Source organism: Lissotriton helveticus, chromosome 3_1 (genome assembly GCF_964261635.1).
Source record: "Lissotriton helveticus chromosome 3_1, aLisHel1.1, whole genome shotgun sequence".
In the NCBI taxonomy this organism is placed as follows: domain Eukaryota; kingdom Metazoa; phylum Chordata; class Amphibia; order Caudata; family Salamandridae; genus Lissotriton; species Lissotriton helveticus.
The window spans coordinates 1,042,756,572-1,042,783,018 of NC_136061.1; the positions used below are offsets into that span (position 1 = coordinate 1,042,756,572).

The following is a 26,447-nucleotide window of genomic DNA, read 5'->3' on the forward strand; positions in this document are numbered from 1 at the left end:
ACAAATGTTGGCAGCTGACATATGATGGGGACCATTATAGATAAAGGTCGTCACCGGACCTGGGTACAATGCGGGAATGAAAGGAATGGAATGGTCCGTGACTCATTCAAGAAGAACATGATTCATATCTGTATAATCTAAGTTGTGTGGAAACTACAACACTGGTATTTAATCCCATGTAGAAACCCCTATGCATATGACATCAAAATTATATTATGAATGCATACACAGAATTTAAGAAACCAAAAATAATAAAGCGCCAGGGAAGCAAATTTCATCTGCAATTCTTTTATTCCAATTGATTATACTTAATTTACCATTTTAAATATTTTGTAATAGGTTGCATAAAGGAAAAAGAAAAAAGGATTAAAGAACGTTCTCATGTTCGGCAAGTGAGAGTGAGGATCACAAATAAAAGAATAGACAATTCAAATAATTGTAACAGTAGAATGGGAATGAAGACCAGTGTCAAGAGACCTGTCCGTTATAGAACATGTTTAAACAATAATACATTCAAATTAATCATGCACCAGTGCATCTTCAAAATGTAGGACAGGGTGACAGGTACAGGGCTACGTTTTCCCCTCCTTGTTACTAATCCTACGTCTATCTCTTTGGGTTGAGATGTTGAACAACACACCCTTCGTCTAAGTCCCACCTCTCCGGGTAACCTGCTAGAGAGGAATCTTTTGTGTAAACTTTACCGTTGTGAATATTGTAATAGTAATGGTGTTTATTTGGGTGTTCCAATTGTGAAAGAAAATCCCTCTTCCTCTGTGTTAAATGAAAGTGAATGCTCTTAATGTTGATATTGATTCACCCCAGAATATGTTTCACATTTTAACACAAGCCCCATCTTCTTCATGGTCACAACATAGGCAACATTTTGACTGCAGATCCTGTCAATATTAAGTTGAACCCAATGAAGAAACTTCTCCACATGCCACAACAGCCCTTACATAATGAAGTGAAAGCAGAAATCTTACTGAGGTATTACTGCTCTGTTAAAACAAAAGATTTTGAGCCCTATAGTTAGCAACCGTAATATCCCTATGTTATATATCCAGAAGCCTGGTAAACAAACATAAGGTGTGTGTGTTATTAATACTTATGTATTACTAAGTGTTCTTGTTTTAACAAACCCAGCTACTAATCAGCCAAGTCTGATGAGAAAGTGTTGTCTATGTATGCTCTACTTTCCTTTTTTAGTGCTATAGACTACACAAATCTGTGCCTTTTTACGTTCTCCTACAACGGCTATCAAATGATTTGGACTCACCAGCCACAGGGTTATACAAAGTAACTCTCAAGCTCCTAAGAAAGTCACGCTGATTATCCAACGTGGTTGTACCCTGGTTCAATATGTCAATGACGTGTTGGTTGCCTCTGATTTCTTGGATCGTGCAAACATGAGTCCCTATATCTGCTCATTGGATTGCTAAACAAGGGCAAAAAGCCTCTTGAAGGACACTGAAGTTATGGTTACCCTCTGTTTGATATTTAGGTTGCAAGATCTCTGACAGAACAAGACACCTTTCTACTCATCACATCAAACCTGTCCGTAAGCAACCCCGGACTGTTACTTTCTCAGATACACACACTAATGGGAAAGGTTGGTTATTATCGGCTAAGGATTTTAAGCTATACTAATACTGTGAAACTGCTTGAAGTCTTTGTGAAAAGGGTACCCCCAAACCGTTCATTTGGTTCATGGAGGCTGAGCAAGCCTTTGAGACAAAAAGAAGTGAAGAGCTTATTCTTCCTTTGCTCTTGATGTTGTGAAGGGAGGGCTGACACCGTGGATACAGTGGCCCATCCTGTTGAAGTGTATGTAAATATTGTTCTTGGGTCACTTCTCACCATCACTGTTTTCACGTGCTGGCAGCACAATTGTAAACCAATAAAATGTCATGATTGTCTAAGTATGAAATATTGTTTCTCTCTGTCTCCCATATTGCCATAGTAAGATGCTCTGTGCTGTAGCCAGTGTTATTGTTTCCCACTTCTATTGAAGGGGACACCAATAATTATCTCCTCACTAGTGCTTACCTCTCGAAGACCTGCACTAATCTCACTGATGTACATCTTTCTAACTGTGAAACTGTTTAGCATGTGATGGCAGCTCTCTCAAAAACAGAGCAAGAAATTTGGTTGCTGGGCATTCTGTCTGCACCATGTATGCATTCTCGAGTAGATGTTACTGCAAGTGTATTTTTTCCAGTTAGTTGAATTAATCGTTTTATCTGCGCTTGTATTTTGGCCACTCAGAAAACTGTAAGTACCTTCACGGATTTAAAGTGTACCATTGATGTTGTCCACAATTTAGCCATTTTGTGAATGCAAAATGTAGGTATTCCGATTAAAAATAGATCCAATGTAAAACGATTCCATTGTGCTGGCCAAATGCCAAAGAAAGTGGCAATTGTTAAGTGTACTACCCACCAATCTGCTAAAGGTGAAGTCTTTGAGGGTAATGGTTTTGCAGATAGTACTGGTAAAAATGCAGCTTTGTCCCCTAACTAAGGGCCCGATTAGGATGGCGGACGGACGCTGGTCCGTCCGCCACCCCCGAGGTGGAGGGACCGTCCGCAGGGCTGCGGCGTTCCCTCCCTCGGAATTAGGATGTGACCACCACCCTGGCGGTCACATCCCCTATATTTAACATTGCGGCGGATGCTGCTTCATGCAGCACCCGCCACAAGGTTAAATGTGCATGTTTTCCTTTGCATGCATGAAGCGGCAGGCACCGCGTGCTGCCTGCCGCTTCGTGCATGCAAAGGCAGGGGGGATACCATAGGTATCCCCCCATGTGCCACCCCCACCCCCCAATACCCCTGGGGGCCCGCAATGGGCCCCCATACTCAGACTCCACATGCTTTTCTACGGCGGAAAACCCGCTGTGGAAAAGCGTGTCTCCGCCGGCATCCTAATATGGCTGGCGGTGTCTGATAGACACCGCCACCATATTAGAGCTTTTCCGCCACGGTCGGAAGGCGACCGCGGCGGAAAAGTGGCGGACGGAAAAATGACCCCCCAGTCATCCTAATCTGGCGGGGGGTCTTTTCTGTGTCTGCAGCGGTGAATCCACATCCTCCGGGCCGGCGGTGGCTTCCGCCGGCCCGGAGGATGCGGATTCACCACGGTCCTAATCGGGCCTTCAGATGTGACATTGATGTGTCTGTCCCACACTGGTGATCACCCCATGCACAACATATGCTATCTCGAAAGTACCCAAAAGTGAAAAGGAGGCTTGCGCAAGGTTTGGGTGTCATAGTCTTTCCCCTATAAGCAGTGCTTCCACAAACATGTGACTCATTAACTCACTCCTTAGAGTCATGCAAAGCATTCTGGTACCGGTAGACAGCCAAGGAATAGATATTTTGTGAACATTTTTCGGCAAAAAGACTTTTTGACATTGTTACTTTGTTACTGAAAGTAATACAGAGTCTTTTTTTTATAAACATAATACCATCTCATCTGTGTAAATATTTAGACTTTTTATTGAGATGATATTCGTACTTCGTGTTTAAATAACAGGTAGGATTTCCTCAGTTTTTATTTGTATATTTCTTTATTGTGCCCGCAAAGACACAAATTCCCCAAAACGTTATTGTTCTTATGGTGTACAAGGTTAAGCTCACTGTTGCCAATAATTTATTACCAATATTACATATTGCGGAATTCGATTCTTTTAAGAACTGTCTTTCCCACAGTGTGGTTTGCTTAATACTTCCTCAATGAATTATTCTTGTTGGATTTCACCCCCCCAGTTATGTACAAATCGGAGCTCCAATAAAGTTTAACATCGGCAGACAGACCTGCACAATTTTGAGATGCTAAAGGCATGCATGTGTTAGTTCCCAGGCATTGTCAATGATATTATGCTCTATTAAATCTATATCCATTATTTACGCCCTCCAGTGGGCAACCATGTCATGATTTTGACACCAAACACGACATGTTTTGATAAAGCCATTAGAAAGTTAGCATTAACCGCAAGGATCATAATGCACTTAAGAGTATACGGAATGGCTACATCATAGAACAACTATAAGGAAGGGATTCCGAAAGCTGCTAGGGCATCCTCTCACACAAAACCAAGCACTCTGCCTTCAGGATTGTCAAGGCCTGCCATAGGAGAGTCTTATAGGTCTATATGTGTCTATATATATAGGTTGATATAGGTATATCTTTAATCCAATTAGGAAGGAGCGTACTAGTAATACAATGTGAATATAATAACTCCAATTCACAATAACACTTCTCCACAGAGACGTCTTCTGTATTTTCCAAAGGTTTCTTTATTCTTTCGACTCAACAATTCCCATAAGATCACAGTACAAATTCAACAGCCGACGCGTTTCGTCCCATAATGGGACGTCCTCAGGGCTGTGAAAGAAAAATGTAAACAAACAATCACAAACATATTTGTTAGAAGCGGCTGTCTCTAGTTGGCAGAGGTATACACTTCTGACAAATAGGGACACACCTTTTCTAGTCAGGGCAAGGAGATCACACACTTAGATAACCCCTGCTCACCCCCTTGGTAGCTTGGCAAAGCAGATAGGCTTATCTCAGAGGCAGTGCGTTAAGCATTTATGACCACGTACAGTAATAAAGTGAATACACTACAAATGGACACGACACAGTAGTATTATAAAAATAAGTATTTTTATATAAGGCTTAGCACAAGACCAAATAACGACAAAAATATACCACAATCTTAATAAATACTGTTGGAAGGAAAAATAATAGTTCAAGCACGGTTTCTTCTTAGCACAAAAGTCTTTAGTATCAAAAGCAACTCTTCTTCTCTAAAACACAGTTCTTGGCAACAATGTAACCCACACGGGAGTCACACGACGTCGAGGCAAAGTTAATCCAAAGGTTCGGCGTCGACCGCGAGGAGCGCTACGTCGAGCCCGGAGTCGCACAGACCCCAACAACACAGTACCTTGGAAAAGTGAAGCACTCGATGATCAGCGGCGTCGAGATGTCCGGCGTCGCGTCTTCGGCGTCGATCGGGCCTCGGAGTCGGGGCGATCTGCAGCGGCGTCGACCGAAGTCAGGCGGGAGCAGCGCTCACGGGATGAAGCAGGATACGACGTCGTCGATGTCGATGTTGCAAGAGTGAGCAGCGCTCACGGCGTCGAGAGGGCTCGAAGTCGATGCGATCAGCGGCGGTGCAGACACGAGGTCACTTGGAGCTGGAGCCGAACTCACTACTCACTGGCGTTGCTGCTGGCGTCGATCGGGCCCGGCGGCCGGCGTCGAGGAAGCGGGACACTGGAGCCGTTACTCACGATGTCGAGCTGGATTCGGCGGCGTCCGTCGGCGTCGAGATTGCTGGATTCTTTCAGAGGTGCTGGATTCACAAATCCCAGCAAATAGCACTTTAAGCAGATGAAGTCCTTTAGCCCTGTGACTTCAACAGGAGACTGGCACTCTTCCAGCCCTTGGAGATTTTCTTAGCAAAGAGTGAGAGTACACACACAGTTCCTTTCTCCTGGTTCCTTGGCAAAAATAAAGAAGCAATGCAGGATTCCCCCAACAAACAGCACTCTGGCAGAAGGGGTAGGCAGTCCTTAGATCAGCAGGCTTCTTGTCCTTGGTTCAGGTTTCCTTGTCAGAAGTGATCTGAATTCTTGGTTCAGGGGTCCTTCTCTTATACCCCTTTTTGGCTTTGATCCCTTTGTCCATGCAGGGGAGTTTCCCCCCATCTTGGGTTTGTTGTGGGTGTTGCCAGGCCGAAGCACCTGGCCTATTCACTGGGCAGGGCAGAGTCCTCAGCCGCTCAGCAGGAGCGGAGCCAGCATTGTCACTGGCAGGGGCAGGGCCATCAGCTGCCCGGCAGGAGGCGGGCCAGGAAAGTCCCAGGCAAGCACAGAGTCATCAGTCGCCTGGCAGGGGGGCGGAGCCAACATTGTATCAGGCAGGGCAGGCTATCAAGAGCTACTCTCCCCTACTCTCAATGCAAATGCCCCACTCATCCCACACTGACTCATTCAGACTCTCTGGAGCCACCCAGCTCCTGTCACACGCACACCAGAACCAGCAGAGACCGGTAGACAGTTAGACAAGAAAATAGCTACTTTCTAAAAGTGCTATTTTCAAACACAGAGTCCAAAAACCATCCACACAAACGGATGCGTTATTAAACCCTGAGTTCAGGGATACCAAACTCGACATTGCACCATGCTCCCCGAGCCCGCTAGGATTATAGCATTAATAATCCTGGCAGCCCATTCTAACTGATGGAGAGCAGGTTACCTTACAATAGTGAAAAACGACTATGGCTGTAATTCACTATTAGGACATGCCAACCTTGTCAGGCTTGTCCTACCTTATGCTTACAATGCACCCTGCCCGTGGGCCTACCATAGGGGTGACTAACATGAAGTTAAGGGAAGGTTTAGGGACTGGCAGGTAGGTGTACTTGCGCAGTCCTCGTGACAGTCAGACTGCACGTGGTCTGGCAATGGCAGACCTTCAGACATACTTTTACTAGGCCGCTCTTGTGGGTGGCACAACATGTGCTGCAAGCCCACTAGCAGCATTTGTATTTACAAGCCCTGGCACTCCTGGTGCACTCTACTAGGGACTGACAGTAAACCAAATAAGCCAAACATGGAAGTCAATCAATACAGCAATTTCACATAGGGAGCACTTGCACTGTGGCACTGATCAGCAGTGGCACAGTGCCCAAAGCATATACCAGCAAAAACATCGTAAACAGAGGAGGCAAACAGAAAAAAATGGAGGAGAGACTCATGCCAATGATGCCAGGTCTAACAATATTCATCTCAAAACAAATCTACATAAGCTGACTACTACAATTATGTCGTTTTTTGATAATCAGCATCGTTAGCAGAATATATAATCACTTCCATATAAAATTAATACATTGGTAAACATAACCTCTTGCGGATACAACAAGATACCTCTGCCTAATGAACATTCTATGCAAAAAAAGGCTACACATTCTCTACCAGTTACAATAATCATCTCCACTGCTGGACCCTCTTGAGCTTCGTATTGTTCAAAACTACTTTCATGATATACAACCTAGACATTGTATAATGGCTCACCTTGAATCAATATATTACAGCCAGTATGTGACCTGGTCATAAATTTCTATCGTTTTGCATATAGTCCGAAGGCGACTCAAAATTTGAATTTATGTAGAAGATCTAAAATGCACAGATGGGTAACCAATGAGTTTGATAATCATTCCTAAAACAGGGGCTAAAACAGGGTGTTCCTGCTTCTTCAAGATCTAATATCCATGAACCCACCCCAGTGACGTGCTATCAAAAAGGTACTCCCAGGGCAACTCTTTCTTTCTTAACCATTATTACCTGTATTCCACTTCAGGAATTCTCCTTAGCAATCCTCTTCTTATTAATGCCAATGTCAGCCTCAAAACCGTTTGACGCTTCCTGAATAATGAGCTGTATCCAAAATATACACATAACCACATTATAATAAAGATCCCACCAAGATGGTGGATCATAGTACCCAGTAATGGCCTGTGACTTACTTAATGTAATCTCCTGATATCGTCTTTATTTATTCCAACCGTTGCACCAACGTCAACCATCTAATATTCACCCGCATAGGATGATGCTCCTCAACAAATAAATGGCCATGAGATTGTCAATCAATATATGCCCCCCTGGCCAGACCTTTTTCCAATATCCCCAGTCCAAAAAAAGATACTCGCTGGGCTTCTCACCTCATTACAAATTCTCTGTTCTTAACCTTCTTTTCTGGTTCCCCTCATGACATCATATTACTCATATCTCTTCTTCTTGTATCAACACTGTAAATAAGACAGACAATACAGCACTAAGTTACCCCACCGGATGCCAGCCTTTCAATTCCCCCTCACTCTATTCACTCTAGGTTCAGTTCGCACCTCTGCATTATCTGACCGTCGCCTTAGTCACCATCCTCGCACAAACCCGATTCAGTCTGTATTGACTCCGTGTGGTTGCTGTGCTTATATACCTAGTAAATTCAATTACCTACCCTTATCAACCACTTTATTCATTCCACATTACCCACACCTGTGCGCTAACTCCGACTTCCTCCGTGGTCCGCATTCATTCCCACACTTCATTTTCTATCCCGCGTATCTCGGTGCTCCGTGCTGCTTTCTGATACGTTAAGCTCCTGTAACCTGCCCTCCTATTGGTTTAAACTTCAACCAATAGCCGCTGCACTCTGCCGGTCTCGGTGGCTAATCTCGCCTTTCCCTTCCGACATCAACTTAGTACTACTAGATGCACTTTACTTAAACTCTCATTACAACAATATTCTTTAACCACAGTAGTTAAAGTGATTCATGTGATTAATGCACACACTCCGTTTCCCATTCTAATACAATTCCAACCCCGATGTCAGGTCTGAACACAATATGAAGCAATTGTATTCCCACCTCTGGTTGGCTAATACTAAAAATCGACCCTTCTCATTGGTTCATCTTAATCCAATGTCTGCCTTGTTAGTTCTAATGTGCAGGCCATATCCCAAGCGTTGTTTCATATTCCCCTAATTTCGAACACATGACCCAACATTGCTCATAAATCAAGCCTCCCATCTACAACGCACAGTACCCTACACCGCACTGTATTCCAGAATATACGCACTGAAGCTCAATCCTCACCCAATATACCATATACTCTAGGAGAAGCTAATCCAAAAAGTAATGTAGTTCGGAATCAGGCCCGTCCAGTCTGTTGCGTTGCGACCCCAGGCATGCTCCCTCTGGAGCATGCCTGGGGTCGCAACGCAACAGACTGGACGGACCTGATCCTTTTTTGGGCCAGGTTCATAGACGATATCCTAATAATTTGGAGGGGATCGTCTTTGGAACTTAACAAATATTTGGATTACCTAAATTCGAATGATTTTAATGTAAAATTAACTATGAGCTGTAGTACGAAACAAATTGAATTTCTTGATGTGACATTAGTAGTCGAGGGTGATAGTATTATCAGTAAGCTGTTTAGAAAAACAACAGCCACCAATTCGATACTGCGGGCAGACAGTTTTCACCCGGATTCGGTGATCTCAGGGATCCCGTATGGTGAAATGGTCCGGGTGCGTCGAAATTGCAGTCGGGATAGCGATTGCACAGAGGAGCTAGATAATTTACAGGAGAGGCTGGTCCAGAGAACGTATACTAGAAAACTTGTCACCAAAGCAAGGACAAGGGTATCGAGTATTAGTAGAGAATCAACATTAGTTCAGAAAACCAGAAAGGAGAAGGAGAGGAAAGTATCCTTTATAACAACGTACTGTTCTAAGGGAGAAATGATTAGGAAGGCTTTGAACAAAAACTGGAACTTATTGAAGGGTGTTCCAGGTTTGGTGGGATTGATAGGTGAGAAACCTATGGTGACGTATAAAAAATTTAACCATTAAGGATAAAATATCCAGGAATTATATTCAAGCTGAGGGACCATGTACTAGGAATTGGTTACCACCACCCCCCAAAGGATTCTACGTGTGTGGATCCTGTAATGTGTGCGAGTTAGGCATCAATAGAATTAAGAACTTTGTATATAATGATAATAAGCAGTATCAGATCAATGAGTTCATCAATTGCAATAGTACAGGCGTCATTTATGCGACCATATGTGACTGTTCCAAATTATATATTGGTAGCACCAAAAGAAAGTTGAAATTCAGAATTCAAGAGCACAGGCGTGCGGTTGTTAATGGGGACATTAAATCACCATTATTTGTGCATAGGGAGAATGACCACAAAATGCAAAAAAAATTCAAGTTTCCTGGAATTCAGAAGGTGCCTCAAAATATAAAGGGGGTGACTGGGAACACAGAATCAGACAAATGGAGGCTAGGTGGATTAGCAAATGCAGATCGGTAAAAAATGGGCTAAATAAGGATTCCGAACTACATTACTTTTTGGATTAGCTTCTCCTAGCGTATATGGTATATTGGGTCAGGATTGAGCTTCAGTGCGTATATTCTGGAATACAGTGCGGTGTAGGGTACTGTGCATTGTAGATGGGAGGCTTGATTTATGAGCAATGTTGGGTCATGTGTTCGAAATTAGGGGAATATGAAACGAAAACTTAGGAGAATAGTGACCCAATGCTCGGGATATGGCCTGCACATTAGAACTAACAAGGCAGACATTGCATTAAGATGAACCAATGAGAAGGGTCGATTTTTAGTACTAGCCAACCAGAGGTGGGAATACAATTGCTTCATATTGTGTTCGGACCTGACATCGGGGTTGGAATTGTATTAGAATGGGAAACAGAGTGTGTGCATTAATCACATGAACCACTTTTTGTTAAAGAGTATCGGGATGTTGACAGTTTGAGCAATGAACGTCTAGCAGCGATAAGTTGATGTAGGATTGTACACGGCATCCCACATGCGGTGTTTTACGGTGTAATAACGTAACCAGGTTGACATTGGTTAAAAATGAACCAATGAGAGGGGTTGATTTATAGTATCAACCAATCGAAGGCGAGAATACGATTATCCCATACCGCATTTGCACACGACATCGCGATTGGAATCGTAATATAATGGGAAACTCAGTTTGAGCATTAATCACTTTAACTACTGTGGTTAAAGAATATTGTTGTAATGAGAGTTTAAGTAAAGTGCATCTAGTAGTACTAAGTTGATGTAGGAAGGGAAAGGCGAGATTAGCCGCCCGAGACCGGCAGAGTGCAGCGGCTATTGGTGGAAGTTTAAACCAATAGGAGGGCAGGTTACAGGAGCTTAACGTATCAGAAAGCAGCACGGAGCACCGAGATACGCGGGATAGAAAACGAAGTGTGGGAATGAATGCGGACCACGGAGGAAGTCGGAGTTAGCGCACAGGTGTGGGTAATGTGGAATGAATAAAGTGGTTGATTAGGGTAGGTAATTGAATTGACTAAGTATATAAGCACAGCAACCACACGGAGTCAATACAGACTGAATCGGGTTTGTGCGAGGATGGTGACTAAAGCAACGGTCAGATAATGCAGAGGAGAGAACTGAACCTAGAGGGAATAGAGCGAGGGGGAATTGAAAGGCTGGCATCTGGTGGGGTAACTTAGTGCTGTATTGTCTGTCTTATTTACAGTGTTGATACAAGAAGAAGAGATATGAGTAATATGATGTCATGAGGGAAACCAGAAAAGAAGGTTAAGAACAGAGAATTTGTAATGAGTTGATAAGCCCAGCGAGTATCTTTTTTTGGACTGGGGATATTGGAAAAAGGTCTGGCAAGGGGGGCATATATTGATTGACAATCTCATGGCCATTCATTTGTTTAGGAGCATCATCCTATGCAAGTGAATATTAGATGGTTGACGTTGGTGCAACGGTTTGAATAAATAAAGACGATATCAGGAGATTACATTAAGTAAGTCACAGGTCATTACTGGTTACTATGATCCACCATCTTGGTGGGATCTTGATTATAATGTGGTTATGTGTATATTTTGGATACAGCTCATTATTCAGGAAGCGTCAAATGGTTTTGAGGCTGACATTGGCATTAATAAGAAGTGGATTGCTAAGGAGAATTCATGAAGTGGAATACAGGTAATAATGGTTAAGAAAGAAAGAGTTGACCTGGGAGTACCTTTTTGATAGCACGTCACTGGGGTGGGTTCATGGATATTAGATCTTGAAGAAGCAGGAACACCCTGTTTTAGCCCTTGTTTTAGGAATGATTATCAAACTCATTGGTTCCCCATCTCTGCATTTTAGATCTTCTACATAAATTCAAATTTTGAGTCACCTTCAGAATATCTGCAAAAGGATAGAAATTCATGACCAGGTCACATACTGGCTGTAATATAGTGATTCAAGGTGAGCCATTATACAATGTCTAGGTTGTATATCATGAAAGTAGTTTTGAACGATATGAAGCTCAAGAGGGTCCAGCAGTGGAGATGATTATTGTAACTGGTAGAGAATGTGTAGCCTTTTTTTGCTTAGAATGTTCATTAGGCAGTGGTATCTTGTTGTATCCGTAAGTGGTTATGTTTACCAATGTTTTCATTTTATATGGAAGTGATTATATATTCTGCTCACGATGCTGATTATCAAAAAACGACATAATTGTAGGAGTCAGCTTATGTGGATTTGTTTTGAGATTAATATGTTTGTGATTGTTTGTTTACATTTTTCTTTCACAGCCCTGAAGACGTCCCATCACGGGACGAAATGCGTCGGCTGTTGAATTTGTACTGTGATCTTATGAGAATTGTTGAGTCGAAAGAATAAAGAAACCTTTGGAAAATACAGAAGACGTCTCTGTGGAGAAGTGTTATTGTGAATTGGAGTTATTATATTCACATTGTATTACTAGTACGCTCCTTCCTAATTGGATTAATTGTTTATTTATAGGGAGGTTGGGCGGTGCCTCCGTGGGGGTAGAGCGTAACAATACTTACATTTTTTAATATTGCTTGTGAAGTGCGGCCAATTGGGTAACCCCCTTATCGCCAAGTTCGTGTTCGTAGAATTGATATAGGTATACTATATCTAAGTAAGGGGTGCTTACACCACCTTACCCAGGCTGCAGGTGCATACCTGCGGTGCCATTTTCGAGGGCTTCCCAGGGTCGCATACTACATGCTTCAGCCCCTGGTAGGCTTCAGGGGTACCTATGCCCTTGGTACCTAAGGTACCATTTACTAGTGACTCACAAGGGTAACTCAGTAACCAATCTGGAGAGTACCTAATGTACAGATAACCAATTTAGAGAGAGAACAGCTAGGCTGTGGTCCTGATTAGCAGGGCCACAGCCAGACTAAAGTCGAAAAACCAGTGAAACACAGCAAAAAGTGGGGGTAACCATAGGAAGCAGATTCTACTCTCCTACAGTGTTCACACACACACTTCTTTAATCTACAGCACCAGTAAAAACAGAGGCTGCCATGTTAGGATTGTGAAATAGTACATGTGGTGCACGAGGCTTACAGATGTGAAAATTAAAATGAAGATGTTTTTTAAAACTGCATACCAAACACCCATTCAATGTTTTGTGTGGATTACAGCAGATTTACTGCCCTTCCTGAGATATTGAGCTATATATTCCCTCTGGTGGGCTATGTCTAAGAGGTGCTTTGTAGTACTCACAACAAAACTCTGGGCAGACTACGGATCAATATTAAAACTTCAAGTATTTATGCAAGTTCTCACCCTGATGCCGAGTAGTGTAACTTCTCAAGGACAAAAAGCCTGAATAACTCGTAGCTAAAATCTTCACAAGACCTCTAGAAAGTACCTGTTTTTGTTAACGGGTTAGAGAACAGCTGCTGAAGAAGTTTGTTCTCCGATGTTCTCAGAACCACAACAATATCAGCAGGTAGCGTATCTCTGTTCTTCTCAAGGAATCCATAGGCATCATACAAAACCTAAAATCAAAACAAGATAGCTTAAGAACATGAAAGCAATAACATTTGAGAGTGCAGACATAGTTCTGTAAATTTAGGTAAAAATGTGCCTTTATGTGAGTAAGCTGGAAATATTTAGTTATTGCGAGAAGCCTTTACAGTATCCCTTCTTAAAAATAGAAATTCTAACTCACAGGTGCATCAGTGTGCCTGCCACGTTGTTGTTTCCATGTTAAGACCCACATTTTGATACATCATTAGTGTGCAATGAATCCATCAGAGATTGTGCGCTCCAGGCACAGCAGTACAACAAGCAGCAGAACTATAGGGGCGGTTCCACCTTGGCGTAGGAATAAAAGGGCACATGCACCAAGCTTTTTACTGGTCGCAAACGGACCGATTCGCAGAATCAGTCCGTTTGCGACCAGTAAAAAGCCATTTCCGATGCATCAAACCTAAATGTATTCACAAAATAGGTAATTGCAATTTTTGCGATGACCTATTTTGCAAATGCATTTAGTGAATCGCAATTTGCGATTCCCTAAATGCAATACATGAAGCATTTTAAACATGCGACTTTGCATTAAGTTGATGTTATTTGCAAATCCTTATACAAATGCACAAAATTGCATTTTTCAAAGTGCCATGTGGCGCATACACATGCCCTTTAGGCAGGGGTCTCCAGCCTTTTCTGTAGTGAGAGCTAATTCTGCTCAAGGAAAGTCCTGCTGAACTACTAGCATATTTTATCACTGTCAATTGCTGATGATATATATTAACATTACACTATGACCACCCTAAGCACAATTATCAGTAGTAACCACCCAAAAATTCCAGGTGAAGTTATCAGCAGAATGCTAGGAAAACGTTTATCAATATTAAATGCTTGTAATCAAGTAAAATTCAAATCATCACATGCAGTGTGCCACAAACTGTATTACCACAGCAGTAAGACTGCCCAACTCAGATTGAAAGTGGATAAACATGTTTCATGTGGCAGACCCATAGGCCAACGCTGCAGCGTCCACATGCTTAAACACTCTCAACATACTCGGCAAGACCTCCAAATGCACCCACCCCCCAAATCAAGGAAGATCGTCACCCAAGCACTCATCACCAGCAGGCTGGACTACGGGAACACCCTCTATACCGGAATCAACGAATCTCTACTCCACAAAGTTCAGACTGTCCAGAACGCCGCAGCCAGACTAATCCTCAACATCCCATGACAAGACCACATTACCCACTATAAACGAGCACTCCACTTGCTCCCCGTCGAAAAAAGAGTGACCTTCAAGCTGCTCACACACACCTATAAAGCCCTCCACAACACCAAACTCCAATACCTCAATCATCTCCTTCTACACCCCCAAACGAAACCTCCACTCCGCTGACCAGGCCTTGGCCGAAATCCTCTGCATCCACAGAACCAGACAGGAGGCACACCCTTCTCCTACATCATGGCCAAGACCTGGAATGAACTCTCCCTTAGCATCAGATGAAGCCCCACACTGAAAGCATTCAGCAAGAGCCATAAGACCTGGCTTTTCGAATGACCAAAGCTGCACAAATCCCCCCCACACACTCCCCCAGCGCCTGGAAACCCTCACAGGTGCGTAGTGTGCTCTATACATCCCTGATTGATTGATTGATAGGGCACCACAGTGTGTGTTTGAGTGTTTAGGCCACCACAGTGTGTGTTTGAGTGTTATCAACAGGCCCTGCCATTGGTTTGGCTGTCTGTAACTCTTAAGGGTAGTGAAATGAGCAGTGCTGCCTTCTTTAATATACACAGAATCTCTGAGATTGGCTTGGTTTGGCTTCACCTCTGAGAGCTACTTTGAGGGTGCTAGTGAGCTACTTGTAGCTCCCGAGCTACTGGTTGGAGACCCATGCCTTAAGGCGTGTGTGTGCGCCACATGTGCACACTTACCTTTTTTGGGGGTGCATTAGGGGGGCCTTAGGCCCCCTAGCACCCTTGCAATTGCATTCGCAATTTGCGATTACCTATTTGGTAATTGCAAATTGCAAATTCTTTCCCATTCATTCCTATGGGCCCCCAGGCCCATATAAAATGAATGGGAGCGCATTCCCTAATAACAAATAGCAATTTGCGATTCACTATTAGGGAATGTGTAGGAATCGCTATTTATTGTGCGATTCCTACATGCATTAGGAATTGCGACTCCTAAATAGCGATTACTTAAAAATCGCTATTAAGGAATCGCAATTCCTTATCTTGATGCATGTGCCCTAAAGGGCCCAAAACAGGAGGTCACAACCCAGTTAGTGCTTTTTGCACCTTCGAGAGCCGGCTCAGGAAACCATTTATAAGTACAGGAAGCACTACTACAGGAGTACTCTTTTAGGCACAACTTTGTGAATCAGACCAGAAACGTCCCTATTACTAAAAGTGCAAAGCGGACCCAGTCCTTTTTAAATGTTTAACAGCCATTCACAAAGGTATTTAAGACTACAGAGAAGAGCACTACAGAACAACTACTTTAAGTAATTCCAAAATGCCTTTGTGCTTTGGCCCCTGAATACTGTGCAACCTGTCCTTCATTTTGTAATGATCCTGATTTACTAATCAACCTTATGCCTCATTATTATGAATAGGAGCCTTTTACATTCCCCTCTGATTGCCTGCAAGTGCAGAGATGGACACTTGTGAAAGACAGCAGACCTCCATCCTTGCATATGTATGTCTTTCATGACAACCTTTTTTGTAAACGCACAGCATGCCCCTTTAATTGACAGAGAAATACTGGTATGCGAGAGATTTCAGGGGGGGGGAGGGGCTTCGGGGCACTGCCTGCTCCCCCCCAAGACTGTCAGCTACCAAGGTGTCCTACCATGACACATGACAGCTTTCCTTTTGTGAATGGTTTACCACCACTTGTCAGGTCTCACAAAGCATTCAATTACATAATTGCATTTGCAATGATATTAACGTCACACCCCTTCCTCGCTACGATTGTGAATGAGTCACAGAAGGTAATTTGTGAGGCAGAAAGACTTTTCGAAATCCCAAAGTACCTTTAGTACAATGTGTCTTGTGCTTTTGCAGTCACAAAGCCTGTGATTTTCAGAATTGCAGGCTTTGAAACTGCAGAAGCACTTCATACAAAGAGCCTAAAGTTGCAGTTCATATCAAAATATTCACCAGGCAGCATGCCTATTTTTGCAAGTTTAGTATGTGTACACATTCTACCTAAAAACTCTAGGGTTAAAATAAACGTTAACATAAGGCTCAATTGTTAAAATAAACTTTACAAGTTAAGTCTAAATTGCAAGTAAAAAATATATTTGCAAATAAATCTTTCAACTAATTTACATGGATGAATTTGCGATTTGTCTTTATTGAATATAGCATTAAAACAGAAAAAAAAAACCTTTTAAAATGCACAAATCATGTAAATTTAGGAAGCCATAATAATAACTTACAAATATTTTTTAAGAGTACATACATATTTCCTTGCACAAATTGGCATTAAGGCTCACACCAGTTAACACTACGCAATATGTGAAAGGCAGTTTAACCCCTTCCCTGCGCCACAAATTCCGCTGCAGCGCGGGGGGGGGGGCTAGGGGGTGAGTGCGGCGCTTCGGCACTCATGATGGCTCCACGCCGTCATGAGTCACGGGCGGTATGTGCTCATGACGGCCTGGTTCTGTCATGACCACGTCCGCTCATTAATTCGCCCGCACAGGCGGGGAATAAGTGCCGCGTGGGCGGAGCGGCAGTGGCATGACGGCTCCACGCCATCATGAGCACGCGCTGCCCATGGCTAATGACGACGTGGAGCCGTCTTGAGCACGCAGCGGGTTAATTTAAACCTGGAGGTCCTTTAAGAAATAGTTAATTGAGGCCATAGGTCCTTTGAAATACGAGGAAAACTACTTGCAATTCTTAACTGAAGTTCCATTCAAGGACAGAAGGGAGAGACTAACAGAGTTGATATCCTATTAACCTCTGAAGCTTCTTACACCACTATATCATCGGAGCCCGGTGATGAGGGCTATAACACTCAGGCCTTTTTCCTGAGCTACAGGCAGGAGCTACATGCAAGGAGCTACAGTGAGGGAGACCGTCTTTATAGCCTGTGGCCGAAGCATAATGCTATTAGAACCTTCCTCCTCCTGAGAAAATAGAAGGATTTTAAATAAACAGGGAGAAACAGAAAGATAAGCATTCAAATGCTGGAGCAGAAGGTCTATACCAGCCATGCATGGCCCTGAGCCACTTCATTGTCTTCAGTAGAGCTCACAACATTCCAGTGCTCAAATATGAGCTATGATCTAGATATGAGCTATGATTAGGGTGACCAACTGTCTATAAATTGGATCTCATGTCCGTTGTCCGTGATGATCCCTTTTTTGTCCGCCTTTTGTCCGTAATTTTACGCATTGCAGGGAACATCACTGTTCCCCTGCATGTAGCCTTAATTCCCTGATGGGCCTTTCTTGCACTCCTCCTTGGAGCACAAGAGCAGCCTCACCCCGCCCATTGTCATTCTGTATGCGGCTGACTGCCACATACAGAATGACAATGGGTCAGTCTGGGCTGCAAAGCATGTGTTGGGCCCCCCCTCAACCTCGGTCTAGGGCAGGGCAGAATGTCAAAAGGAAGACAGTAAAACAAGTTCAAAAGAAGAGGCTAGAGTTCTTTTACAGTCTCATCATATTAGAACTGATGCATTTTCAATATGATATTCAACGAAGCAATGGTTGTTGTTTTTTTATTTTATGCAACTAACAACCATTGACAAACCCAATAGTTCTTGCTTGTTGTAGGTGTAACTTTACTTTTTGTGTTATATATCTGGATTCAATGACAGAAGAGGCAAAATACCAGTCAGGCGGCGCACTATACTAAACACAGATTTTTTGCTTAGGTGTTTTAAGCCACGCCCTTAAGAACATCAAACAACCCCTTTGGAGAGGCCCCCCCCCCCTTTTTCTTCCCGTTTAAAGCCCTGGACAACAACACCATGTCACAGTCACCTCACGTCCTGGCACTGGGCATCATGCATGACTAATGACTTCCAACTTTTCAGATTGCCTATGTGCAGGGGCAGAGTAAACCCTACCCTAACCCCACCCCTTGGTTTAGGAAGTGCCGCAGGGGTGAAGTCCTTGATGGACCTCTTCTGGCTGCAACTCTGCAGGCAAAGGCTCAGCTCATAATTAATATGAAAAGGTGAGCGAGTTAGTTAATGAAGGGATGGATGGATGGATTAGTGAAAGGGTGAATTAATGGATATTGAGAGAAAGGATAAATGTATGGATGAGTGAGTGGAAGGATGGATAAGAGAAAAGGGAAATAGATGGATGTATGGGTGGAAGGGTAGATGGATGGGTAAAAGGGTGGATGGATAAGTGAAAGGATGGGTGGATGAGTGAAGTGGTGGATGATGGGAGGATGAATGGGTGGATGGATGAGTGAAATGATGGATGGATTGATGAATTGATAAGTGAAAGGGTGAATAGATGGACGGATGAGTGAAAGGGTGGGTAGATGGACAAAAGGATGGATAGATGAGTGAAAGGATGGATAGATAAGAGAAAGGCTGGATAGATAAGAGAAAGGCTGGATGAGTGATAGGGTCAATGGATGGCTTCATGAGTGGATGAGTAGATGGTTGGGTGGGTGGATGAATGAAAGGAAGGATGGCTAAGTGAAAGGGTCGATGGAGAGAGAAAAGGAGGATGGATGGATGACTGAAAGGGTGAATGGGTGGAAGGATTAGTGACTGGGTGGATGGATGAGTAAGTGAAAGGATGGCTGGAAGGGTGAAAGGGTAAATGGATGGATGGGTGGAAGAGTGGATGGATGAGTGTACAGATAGATAGGGTGAAAGGGTGGTTCCACATGTAGGCAGTTATAGCTGGTGAACTTTTAAAGGGGCTGGGTGTAAAGAATTGCCTTACAGTCCCCAAGATGTCTTACAAAAACATTGACATTTTCAACATACCTTCCATGTGAATTAGTTAAAAGTTAATAAGTCTTTAGGACAGTTTACAATGTTTGATTATGCGATTTTTCTGGCCTATTATTTATCAAACTGCATAGTGTATCTTTTCTCATTTAATTTTTTCATTCTATCGCTTCCAAGTGAAGCTCCAGAATTTGGCTGAAAGGGACAGGGTGGAAAATGTAAAGATCATACAAATGTCTCAATTACATCTCATTGATAGCAGTGATACACAGATATTCTATACAGCAATGGTACTATTTTATTATATACCATGTACAGGATCAGAGAGGCAAGCAGGAACAGTGCCAGTCAGAAGAAGACTTGCCTACGTCATTCTATGGAACAAAGACCGTGGAGTTGGGATAGAATTTTGGATAACATTTCGCTAAGAGAATCTTACTAAACACATGGCCTAATTGAGCTCATGTCGACCTAAATAAGGAGATAAACAATCCCGATATAGGAATTACGCCTGCCCGTATAGGCAGTGTGCAGACTACTCAGCTGCAGGCATTTTTTCAGACTATACGTCTTTCCTGTCGAAATCGAATTTGACTTCTACTGATTGATGAGAAACAGATAAATCCAGCTCATTTGTTGATGAGATTCATCTTAAAAAAACAATGGTCCTGAGGAAGGTGGCTCTGCCACTGAAATGTGCGTAGACCAACACAATACCCATGAGAAGTGGCCCCGGAGAGACAGTGTCATCAGAAGCAGCTGATATCTGAGACAAAGTGAGCATGTGTGACTGAGCGAAAAGTACTGTACTGTTTCCACGATCCCTGAGGGGACAGGGTAGTCATGTTCGATGTTGAAGATGAAAAATAGATTGGAACAGGAGAGACTTAAGCCATCTGTTGTGGCTTACATGATGGTTAGTATCCAGGAGGGCCTGCACTTTTATTTATCCCTAGTTCAGAACATACAACATCGGTTTGTGTTAACCAGATTTGGGGTTGATTTTTTGGGCTATCTGACAGCTATCATTCTTTGCCAAGTCTGTCCCTGTGTCCTTGTGATGGTGTCTCCCCTCAATCGCCCCTACACATTGTATTCTTCTGTCATTTTTAGGGTTTCAGAGAAGAAATGTCCTTCTTCCCATTTTTAAAAGGTACAATTATAGACAATTTAGACCGACCCTCCTGTTTCAATTGAATAACCCCTTGGTTTGCTGTGCAATGGCTTCCTTTATCTGGCAGATTAAAAAAAATGTGGAGAGGTGCTAGATTAGGTAAACTCTGTGTGTCCAATAGATTTCCGATTAATAGTTGTAATGATTAGTGCTTTTTAATTCTGTAAGAGTACTGCTAATGTAATGTTTTTCTATTAGTGATGTTTTTATATTTATGTCTGTTGTATTATGTGATTGTATGTTACGGAAGAGTAACATATACAGTTTTATTAATTGATTGAGAAATATATCAATAAATATAAATGTGTTTAAATATATATATATAGATATATCACAGCAGTCAAAATAAACATTGTTCAATAAAGCATGTTGTTTAGAGCAGCTGTACTAATAAACATAAAGTCATGCGTGTATTACTACAGTGCAAATTCAAGTTTATTACCACAGTATAGTAAATTTAACATGGGAAAAAACGTTTTATTGCCATGTGGATATCACAATTAGCTTAGGCAGAGAAGTAAATCTTACTGCACATATTTAAGCTCTTGCATTCTGGATTTGGTTAAATGCCTTGATAGGAAGCTCTGGATCATAATAGAATAGAAAAACAGAAATAAAACATTCACTAGAACCATGGATTTTTACTAATTTGCCAGTTATATTAAAGTGATATTGATGGTAATCGATCCCACAGCATAAAAAGTGCATTACATGGCAGTGTTAGCTAATCTCTCCCTTTATTTCAGCTTCATTCAGTTTAATGCACCTGTATTGATAGATTTTATTTTTTGTCTAGCCCAGTCATGCAGAAGTAAATGGAGTAATTAGCAAACGCTTTATGGTACAGATATGTTTGCAAATGGAATGTGGGAGTACTACTTGGTGATTGTGTAAAAATGTATATATAAGGAGCAATAATGAGTGATGATGAAGATCTGAACATGTGCTAATTATTATTGTGATGGTTGTAATAGAAAACAGACCTTCCGTATAGCTAAAAAAAACTAACAAATATTTAAGGCAAAATAGCCAGCAAGTATAAAAAAACATAAAGCCAGATCAATGGACCAGAGCTTCTCTACCTAGTCAGTTGCAGCACGTAATGCCAAAATCCATACATTTTGGCACCAGTGGAGGTCCTTACATGTAAGCATGGTGGGGCGGGCCAGGAGGGTAGGAAGTCAACAACTTGATGGAATAGGGACAATTTAATAAATAAATAATTCCTATTCCATCGTCTGTTGACATCCACCTCGCCCCACCATTCTTACCTGCACAGACCGCTGCTGTTTGGCACTACATTTATACTCTTTTTCTCAACTCAAACATGTGGAGGAAATAACACCTTATAAGCAGAATCTACAGATAGGCGCTAATGAGCAGGTGACAGGCTCTTCTAGTTGGAAGAATGCAGGAAGGCCTCGAAAACTAGCTAAATAAAAGCTTGAGTGAAAAAAAGCAACGACTAATTTCTGCAGATCTGGCTTCATTGTGCCAACTTTAGTTCGAGTCTATGCTTACTAGAACAGTTAGGCTAAACTTAGTGATGATGTAACTGTGACTATGTAGGCAATTTACCCACATGATGGCACAGATCTTGCCTGACTCTCCAGATTTCTAAGTGAAAAACTAAACAACCATTTCAAAAGAAAGTTTGAAAGTACAAATCTGAACATAGACTAAGATTTACTGAGTCATGAGGAAAATTTAAACATTCACTTACCATTATACAAAACATGTACAATAGATGATCATTACTGGCACAATGGTGCCTACACTTGCATAATGCTTGCAGTGGTGTTTTTATTTGATTTTTATAAGAGTAAATATCCAAGCACCAAGCAGATACTTGCCTAGTATCTTCCGTACTCGAGGTTTACATTTCTGTGCATTTTGACTCTACAAATTAACTACAAACTCACTTTAACAGAGAACCAATGGCAAATGAGGACAAGAGAAAATATTTTGCAACTAAATATAGAGTTATCATAGTTCGTTATGGGGTATAAATTAGTAAAGAAAAGCTAACGTTGAATTAAACAGTCTTGCTAAATTAAGCTGCATCTTAGTCAAAGTATTGCATCAAAAATTCAAAAGTATAATAAAACTGATCATGAGCTACTGGGTGATAAAGATACCAACAGTGTGAATCGTTTTAGTTTTCTTACTGTACAGTGTAATTTGCACTTTTTAGATGGAGATCGGTTTTACAGCAATTCGTCTTAATTTACCACATCATTTCACTTCAATGACATTGCAAACCGATCTACAAATGATTGACAATATTCAGCTTAGGCTGTGCAGTCTGTAGCATGATGCAAAATGATTCTCAAATGCAAAATGCACTGTACACCATGACAGTTGTTCTATGCCATTTCCAGAATAATTACCGATTATGAGTGAACGCGGAATATATGTGAGTTGATCTGTGACAAAAATGTATGAGAATTAAATGAAAAATTACTAGATCAGAAAATAGGGACAATGCTGAAAAGATTACTCATCTATGATCTTCTCAGGAGATAGCATATGGAAAGAATAATGAGGTGTGGTGAAGCTAATGTATTCATGACAGGTGGGTTGTTTGTCGGCTAAAATTATTTTAAGTGGAAAATCTAGGATGTTAATTTGCTATGGGTGTTACTTGGCATGTCTCTATGAAGCACACTTTGTAATATGAATCTGTCTTTCTTGACAAGGCTTTATTAAGCATTTGTATTCCGGGAAGGGTGGTCCAAATGTAAGTGCGGACGCCGTGGTAAACAGTCGTGAACCAGAGAAAGAGAACAAAAGCCAAGAACCTCAAGGAAATAATTAAATCTAAATGAAAACCAACTATAAGTGAATGACGGCCACTCGAAGAGTGGATTAAAAACACCTGGTGTAAGCCAAAAAAATAACAGGAAAACAGTGATAATTGTATATTCAATATATTTATGCATATATTTTCATATATTATGTTTTCTAAAATAATAACTGAATGTTCACAACACTTGAGAAACACCTGGTCCACAGGAAGACCTAGACAATATCCAGCAACTGCATGAGGACAGTTTTATGGACTGAACCTGCTTAGGAGCCCCAAGACTATCCCAGGCCAGCTGACCAGTAGGAAACCAAGCATCAAGAAGAGCTTTAAGAAGATTGGGTAGAATTAAGGAACATGAAAGAGAATACGCTCTGAGAACTGGCTCCTATAAAAAAAAAATCGGCTCTATGGTAGAACGAGGATTTTGTATCAGTTTGGGGAGGCTTTGATGTTGGAAATAGCTATAAATTAGAATTATGGTTAAATCAGATTGTATTCTCAGTAATCAAACTATGACATTTTATTACCGTTGTGGTTTTTATGGTGTATGGTTTTCTTTTAAAACACTGAATTCCCATTAGGTTGATATGCTACTTGATGTCTAAATGAATTGTTTTCCTAAATGTCTTATGTATCCAAGATATATGAATTGTCTCCAAATGAAAATACTTTAAAGAAAAAAAAAGAAGAGCATATTGTTGATGAAGGAGCTGCTCCATCACCATGATCAAAAAGAGTTATCCTACACTGTCACTTGTCCATGCTGTGGATAGTGCTTCCACGAAGATGAACCTGACCTAAACCTTGTTCTTTATTGACTTTGCTTCATTGGTAGCAGAATGGGACAGACGTTTCTGGCCAGATATAATGGGCAGACCTATCCATCAAGAGTAGTGCAGACCGTAGGAGTTTTTTGGACATCACTCTATCACTGGAAGCCCAAACCATAAGTGTGGCCTGCACTTGTTTCACCACCTACGCTTTCTAAAAAAGATTCTTACCTTTATTGATACCACTTTGCATAAGCCATTAGAGACAACTATCACTCAATCATACCTTGACTGCTAATTTAATCTACTTTGGATCTCCATTCAAAATCTTACATCAACTACAATGTGCTCAGAATGCTATGGTGTGAGCGCTTAGAAAAAGTGCCTGAAGATTGCATATGTCTCCAGTAATACAATCGCTACACTGGCTTCCCATTTGATTTCAAGTAGCCTCTAAGGCCCTAATAATAGTTCAAAAAGCCCTACACCTCATTTCACCTCTGTTGCTGGGCAATACATTTTCCTTCTGATCAGCAACCTAATTTTTGCCAGTTACCACTAGGATTAGAACTGTCACTTCTGGAGGCTGTATATGGACTGTAAGACATCAGGGCTCTGGAGTAAAATATCCATTGCCCTGACTGACTATCCATACTCCAAAGTTAGAGATATCTGCTGGCCCAGGACACATTTCTAGTCATTGACAAGAACCGCAGTTATGGGGGTTTATGTCAATAAGTTAAGAGCTAGACGGATGGCTCTCTCATACATAACGGCCGCCCATCAAACTTGTAACTTGTTTCTTCAAAAACAAAATCCCACAGTGGGATTTTGTTTTTGAAAAACCAATCACTAAGGACCACCATACTATAAGCATCTTCTCCTACGGTATGGGAGTCATTTACATTTTTTTCTGTCCCTTCCCACCAAGTTTTTCACTATGGTAAAGAATAGGTATAACAAGGCATTCCTGTCCTCTCTAAATTGTTCAGGTGGTGGAATGGTCAAACCTCCGTGTAACCTTACTCTGTCGGAGGAGTATGTCAGTAACTGAGCTGTAGTAGGCTCTGTTGGTGACATATTTAGGGTGTGCCCGACTGTAAGTTAGACAGGTGGACCTGCAGCTTGACAGAGAGTGTGCTACATCCCCTTTGCGATGGAGTGCTCCCAGCCAAACTCAAAATCAGCCCCTGTTTTGTTTCTGCAGCAGAAGCCGAACTGTAGAACACTCTTCCCTGCAAAAGAGGACAGAAACAAATCTATTGTGTTTAACATACCACTTGAAAACCTGGCTTCTTAATTATGTAATAACTTCCGCCCTTTTTGTCAGCTTACTGTTAAGCTTTATGAGTTTGTCATCCTCAAGCACCAGGAAGTATCTTTATACGAGTGCTCTACAAATAAATGATAACATAACATATTATAGTCTCTTTAAATGCATGTGGTTATGATCTTAAATTAACTTTATTGAGGTTTGAGATGGCATCTCCACATTGTTTGACGTCATGTCAATGTCTGGTTTAAATGGAAGGTAGCAACACCAGCTTTATTCAGGGTTTTGTGGAAAAGTAAATTTTGCCATGTTCTGTGTCCCTACGCCTCATCCATCATATGTTATGTGTGCATGACCAATATGCATATGTTATTCCCCATGTCCGATTAAAGGCGCAATTACAGTTGTGTCCACCTCTGATATGTCATTTTCCAGTCCTCGTGAATACTACGAATATCAGGCCTATGTAAAGTAATGTTGCCACGTTTCTCAGTGTGCACGTTATTCCATTATAAAGTCCCCGTTTCCAGGCCTCAAAAGGGCCCGGACCCTGGATTCAGCTTCTGTCTCCTGAAAGCCTCGCTGAGGAGCGATACAGCCCCCACCTGTATCCTCGACCCTTCACTTACTTCCTGCCTCGCAGTGCCCGGTGCAGCCCGGCTCTGCCTCTGAGTCTGCCAAGAGTATGTTATGATTCCAGCTATCAGTTCAGTCCTCCTCTCTGCATTCCTAAGCTACTGAACTGTATCAATAGTTTCCGTCATTGTCTAGCCTTCTCGTCTCCACGTTAGAGAAATACTGTATTTAATGGTCATTTAGTATTCTTCATCACGCACTTCATGTAGAATAATGCATGGTCCAGTCTTAGAGTCAAGTTAGCTTTTCCCCTCATGACTTCTAGTTTATATCAACATGTTCCCTAAACATTAGATACCAGATAGGGTTTAGGTACATGTCGCTCCGACCCTCCAGACTCTAGTCTCTGCTCCTAGCACAGAGTTCATAGCCCCCAGCTTCTCCTAGTAACACGTCATTGCTAGTTTTCGCGCACCATTAGGTTAGAGGTCCCGGCTCCTTAGGTAGCCCCCTCCTATGTT

General features: G+C 42.0%; 1 protein-coding gene across 1 annotated transcript in view; it reads right to left on the bottom strand.

Annotated features, from left to right (window-relative positions):
* Window positions 1–26,447, bottom strand: part of MYO3B (myosin IIIB) — a 2,563,893-nt gene that overhangs the window by 996,653 nt on the left and 1,540,793 nt on the right. The window contains exon 22 of the mRNA XM_078681588.1: window positions 13,274–13,403. Within this exon, the coding sequence (XP_078537714.1) occupies window positions 13,274–13,403 (130 nt within the window). The remainder of the gene's footprint in view (window positions 1–13,273; window positions 13,404–26,447) is intronic.